Here is a 6,000-nt window from a genome sequence, read left to right as displayed (position 1 = left end):
TGGCAAGTGCTCGGATTTCCCCCATGAGGAACTATGGCTGGATTGAATTTTTTTTTTTTTTTTCTACACACAGTGCAGGAGAGGACTAGGAATGAAAAGGCTTCAACAGTGAACTCTTTCCAGTGGACCCAAAGAGAATAAGCAACATGACAGGAATTCACTCATCCTAGCATGCTGGCTGTCTTTCTTCTCATTAGAATTTTCCTTTTTTTGAAATTGGCAGGTCCCTAGAAAGCAGAGATTAGTCCTTTGTTCCTAAAAAGTGAAGCCAAGGAAAACTCTTCGTGCACATGCTGGAGTTTCCGTCAAGCGGTTATGGAGAATGTCTTGTAAGTCTGTCTTATTGCCGGCACCTAATAAATTGATAGCAGAACAGGCACCCAAAAAGTGTTTCAGGGTTATTTTGGAACTTTAGTTATCTTTCCCACAGAAGCCTGTTGTGCCCACAATCGGCCACAAGCAAGTAGTCCACGCCTAGAAATAACGTTCATTCTAAGGCTCTCTGCGCAAAGATTCTTGGGAAGTGGTTCCCTCCTGCATTCTCCCGCTATTCCTCCCTTGGGTCTTCTTTGAAAGAACTGGCACGACTCGCGTTTCCTTCCCTTCTCCCACCTCCTGAGAAGAGGCCGAGAATGGGCAGGGGCACACACCAATCATAAAGCTGTATTTTCCTTCCCAACCACCAGATACCGGCGGCAAGTACCCAGCTCGGCTTCTGCTACCCTTCATCCCGCCCCTCACGCCTCCTTTTCGATTCGACACTTGACAACTCACACGACCAATGGGAAGTTCCTACTCTGAGCGAGGGGGCGGGACCCAGCCCGTGACAGACGTCACCTTCTGTCCAATGGACTGACACAAGTGCAGGAGGGGTAGAAGGCGGAGCCAATGGCGCGGTGCCAATCACGAGCATCAGGGAAAGGGCGGGACGACAGTGTTAGCGGGAGGGAGGGGAAGGCCTCGGGAACCCAGCCGCGCTGCCGCCGCCGCCGCCGCAGCCCGAGTCGGAGGAGGGAGAAACCAGTGAGAAAATGGCGGCCGTGGCTGCTGAGGCGGCGGCGACCGCGGCGTCCCCCGGGGACGGGGGCGCCGGCGAGGCTGAGCCGGAACTGGAGCCCATCCCCGGCAGCGAAGCCGGCACCCCCCTCCCGGTCACGGCCACCGAGGCGGCGGTGCCGGACGGCGAGGCCGACGGGCGCCAGTCCGCCCCTCAGGCCGATGAGCAGCCGCTGCCGCCGCCGCCGCCGCCGCCGCCGCCGGGGGAGCTGGCCGGTAGCCCCGAGGCTGAGGCGAAGCCTCCCGAGCCCGCGGCCGCCCCGGCCCCGCCGCCCGAGCAGCCCCCGGCCGCCCCCGAGCAGCCCGAGGACGCGCCGCGGCCGCCGCCAGCTCCGGCGCTCGTGCCGCCGGCGGGCGGGGACTCGGCGGTGTCGCAGCTCATCCCCGGCTCGGAGGTGCGGGTCACGCTGGACCACATCATCGAGGACGCGCTCGTAGTGTCGTTCCGCCTCGGGGAGAAGCTCTTCTCCGGGGTCCTCATGGACCTGTCTAAAAGGTACCGCTGCCTCCCCCGACAGCATGCCGTCCGCTCCGCCGCGAGGGAGAGCGCGAACCCCGGCTGCTCCTGCTCCCGCCCCGCCCTCGGGTCCTGCGCGCCACTGTCCTCGTGGGGCGCGCTCCGCGTGGGGCAGACGCGCGCGGCCCCGGCGGTCCCGGCCCCAGGTGTGCGGCTGGGGACGCGCGCGGGTGCAGATGGCTGGCTGGCGCTCCCCGCCTCCTCATCTCCGGCCCTCTGCGACCCTGGCTTGCGCACTGGGGCAGATGGGTTCATGCAAAATGCAGATGGAGCCCCCGGAGGAGCGGGTGCCGGGCGGGAGAGAGGTGCTGCTGAGGCGCTTGTGTGTCCTCAAATCAACCTTTAACTTGAGCGGGGCTGAAGAAAGGGGTGTGTGCGTTGGTCTTCCCTAAAAGGTTACCTGTCGCTTATTAAAAGAGGAAGAGTCTTGAGTTAATAAAGCCCCCCCCCCTTTTTTTTTTTTTTAAAAAAAATGTTATTCTTACTGCTGGAAGTAGTTCCCCATAGGGTTAACTCTTCAAAAAAAATAAATAAAGGCGCATTTTGCTTATTTTACTTACAGCTTAAAGAAATGTCTGAAGATGGGATGAGACCCTTGTTCTTCTTTAAACCTTTAATTTCAACGTGGCATGTTCACAAAATGTTCGAATGACCTTTGGCAGTGCTAGGGACTCTCAAATGACTTCTGAGACTATGTTTACAGTTAAATTTATGTTTTGACTGGAAGGTTGAGTTCACCTGCAAACCTCTGTTTTAACCAGTATATTTTCATCTTTTATTTAAAATGTTCTGGGCACTGCTTTAAACAGGTAAAGGAGATAATCTGCTTTCAGTTTAGAGTTAACCTTTTTATTCTCTTCTTTTGCAGATAGGAAGTGCAGAGACTCCCATTCATGGCTTTCCATTCTGTTTCCTGCAACAGCACACACACTCTGGTGTCTCACCTGTTTGGAAATGGTTTATTATTAGTATGTTTGGTGTATTTTCTTTCTTTTGCTGTACTGGGGATTGAACCCAGAGCCTCCTGCATGCCAGGCAAGCATTTTACCATTGAACCACACCCCAGCCTTCTCCTGCCTTTCTTTTATTTTTGAGACATGGTCTGGGTTAAGTTGTCCGTGCTTGCCTTGAACTTGCAATCTCCCTGACTCAGCCTCTCCCAAGTACTGGTATGACAGGCATTCCCATCATACTCCATGCTTTACTTTTAATTCCTTGACCTCCCATCAAGACACAGGAATCCTTTTTCTATTTGGGAACAGCTCTTTAAAATTATTAATGGAATATGGTGGTTTGGGGGATGGGGTCGATGGGAGCCTGTTCGTCAGTCTGCGCTTTGTTAGTCTTAAGGGTTTTTGTTTTGTTTGCTTTTATTTATTTATTATTTTTAGTAATTTTGGATTAGCGCTTTCATTAGTACTTTAGTTTTAGTTAGAAAGCTGAATAAGAAAGTGCTTTCCGCTGGTGTTTTTAATAGCAAGAGAGACACTCTAATGTGTATGCTATTGAATCAAACAGAAGAAGAGGCCAGTGATTGTGTGAGAATCTGAATTTCAAATCTGCAAAAGAAAGGTGCAAAAAGGTAAGTTTTTGGAAATAGAGTGGATTGTGTTTTCTCATGTTGAGGTACTCATTGTGTCAGTTTTAGAAAATTGTAATTGAGTTTTGCTCTATTTTGCTAAAAGCACTTATAAATAGTAATTTCTTTTGTTGGAGGAGTTGTTTTCCCTTTTGAAAGGATGTGGAGTCTCATTCTTGCTGTTTTGAACTCTTGGGCTCAATCTGATCCTCTTGTCTCAACTTCCTCCTGCCTCAGCACCCACAGTAGCACAGACTACAGACCATCTGTGTTCTACCTTTGAACTATATATCCAGCCTTAGGAGGTACTTTTTATCCATGTACTCAGGCCATGGCTACACTGTATTCAACAGTGTCTTTAAAAAAAAAATAATTTGTGTCTTATTTGAATTGGCCACTGAATGATACTTCCTGGTAAAAATAACAAGAGCTCCCAATTGAATAGCAGACATTGTATCTATCACATAAGTTAGAGTCTTTTTTAATTCTAGTGGTGGTGTATCATTTATATGGGAAGCAGCTGAGGCTTATTTAATTTGGCCAGTTAGCTTATGAGTGGCAATGTAAAGATTGAAATGTAAGTGAAAAAGTTGGATGGTGTAGCAAGTTTTCTTTTAAGCAGTAAGTAAAGAATTGTATCTTTTTCAGATTCAGTGCTTTGCTTATTTCTGGTGGCTATGCAGGGTGATGCAAAGGATCCTAGGTCTTGAAGCCAGGCAGAGTAGTCTGTTAATAGGCTGCTCTGGCGAGTCTTCATTTCCTTTCTTTGAATATAGGAGTGCACATATAATTGTTTCAGAAGTTGGAGTTCCTGCCATATCCAGTGAGATAATTGGGCATGTGACAATGATTGTGTGCTTTTGTTTAGTCTTCAAGAAGGTTAATTACTGCATTTAGTTATTTAGTTAGTTTTTTCATGATAAGGATTGAGTTCAAGGCCTCAAAATGCTAAGCATGGCTTCTACCTCCATAGTTATTTTGAGGGTAATTTGTTTGGCCATTCACATGAATATGAGCATGCATAATACATATAAACTGTGTGTCAGCTTACCAGAAAGGAAAGACCACATTGTTGACTAACTGTACTTTTGACTATATATCATTCTGTTCTCCAGTTTGTAAAAGTGTAAACTGTGATATTTTCAACAGTGGCACTTCTCAGAATTTACCCTTCCTTTAAGCAGAGCCCATAAATGGCATGGTTAGCCTAAAATGTTCGAATATCTAGTTAAAAATAAACTTTGTTGATCATAGCATTAAAAAAAAAATTGAATGCATATAGTTTCTAGTTCATTTACTCTAGCTGTTGTTTTATACCAGTCCCTTTAGCTAGTTTAAATTACTTGTCTATTGCTGAAGTCATAAACATTGTCTAATGACAAAGCAATTAGCCTTGCAGGTGAATTTATTGTTTTTATTGTCCTCATCTATCTCAGCTTTTATAATTTTGGCATATAATAAGCATGCTTTAGTAAGCTGATTGTTTTAGACTAATAAATTACTGATAATGCTTTTTGGTATGGGATATAAGTCTGTATGTATACATTGCCCAGCTTCAACGTTTACTACAGTTTAGTCAAATGTATTATGCTACATAACTACCTACATTGGGTGCTTTTGAATGAAATCCCAGGGATATCCACAAACATTCCATCTTAGCCCTTTGAGAAGATAAGGAGTATAAAAAAAATAGCCTTACTACTGTTATCATTCCCAGAATTCTAGTATTTCCTTTATATCATCAAACCTCTGGCCAGTGAATGTTAATGTTGGGACATTTTAGGATTTGTCCAAATTAGAATACAAATAAAGTTCATACCTACACATAGTTAATTTTCCAGGCCTCTGTTCATCTGTGGTTCTGCCATTACAAGTTGTTATTCTGGATCTTTTTCTGATAGAACCCCCATGGATACAGTTTTGTTAGTTGTTTTAGTAATTCTCTAATCTTCATAGCAGATTAACTGGACAGCAGTTTCCTTCCAGTCTGTCCATCCCCTCAGGACCCTTTTTGCTTACCTGAATTGAATTAAAGTGGTTATGGGTATCTCTTAACTTCCCTGCAGACTTTTTCAGTCTACATCTAAAGGAACATTTTCTAAGCGAATTTTTTTTTTTGTTGTTTGGTTTTGTTTTTGAAACAGAGTCTTATGTACCCCAAGTTGGCCTTGAACTCTGGATCTTCCTGCTTCTACTTCTCTAGTGCTGGAATTATAGGCATGAGCCACCACATCTGGCTTTTCTTTTTCATTGTTTTAAAAGAAGAGGTCTATGTAACCTTGACTGGCCTTGTACTAGCTATGTAGTCCAGGTTGAACCCCTCCTTTTGACTCCTGTTAGAACTATAGGAGTGTGCTATGTTATGTCCAGAGGGATTATTTTATTTATTATTATCTTAAATACAGTTATAAAGCTACTTTGAAACCCTGAGAAATATTTCTAAATCCCTGAATTAAGGAATCATGAAGTAAGCATAAGTACTTATTTAATTTTGTTGCACATGCATATGATTGTGTTTTTACAAGTATCATATTCTGTATATGGGGGCCATTTATTAAACATTGAAATTATTTCTTTTTGAGAACTTCAGCATTTATTGTTTAGGATCTTAAATTTGTAAAACATTTACTTGTTTTTAAAGGAAATAAACCAAGACAATGATTTCTTTTCTTTACAGAGACCATGAACGTATGGTGCAATAGCCCTACTTTTGGTGGGAAAAATAAACAGCCATTCTGGTGGAGCAGTGAGTAGTGGTGTCAGTAGTTTATACTAAGATTTGAGGTTGAGGATCTAGTAGTATGGGTGAAGGTTGGGTTGAGCTGTACATTGTGAATTATTGGTGGTT

General features: G+C 44.7%; 1 protein-coding gene across 6 annotated transcripts in view; it reads left to right on the top strand.

The window, feature by feature from the left end:
• The first annotated feature begins 932 nt into the window (after positions 1-932).
• Pwwp2a (PWWP domain containing 2A) overlaps positions 933-6,000 on the top strand; it is a 40,212-nt gene continuing 35,144 nt past the window's right edge. Inside the window, exons 1-2 of one of the 6 annotated variants that reach the window (XM_051180912.1) lie at positions 2,983-3,155; positions 5,830-5,898. Coding sequence is in view for 3 of the 6 variants with exons in the window: in XM_051180910.1 (XP_051036867.1) it covers positions 1,032-1,552 (521 nt within the window). In the remaining 3 variants the exon portion in view is untranslated. Of the gene's footprint in view, positions 1,553-2,982; positions 3,156-5,829; positions 5,911-6,000 lie in introns of those variants that run through there. The other 5 variants (XM_051180914.1, XM_051180910.1, XM_051180911.1 and 2 more) reach the window with 5 other exon arrangements.

Source organism: Phodopus roborovskii, unplaced genomic scaffold (genome assembly GCF_943737965.1).
Source record: "Phodopus roborovskii unplaced genomic scaffold, PHOROB, whole genome shotgun sequence".
NCBI lineage: Eukaryota > Metazoa > Chordata > Mammalia > Rodentia > Cricetidae > Phodopus > Phodopus roborovskii.
The sequence above is the reverse complement of the archived record's forward strand: the minus strand, read 5'-3'. Positions and strand labels throughout refer to the sequence as shown.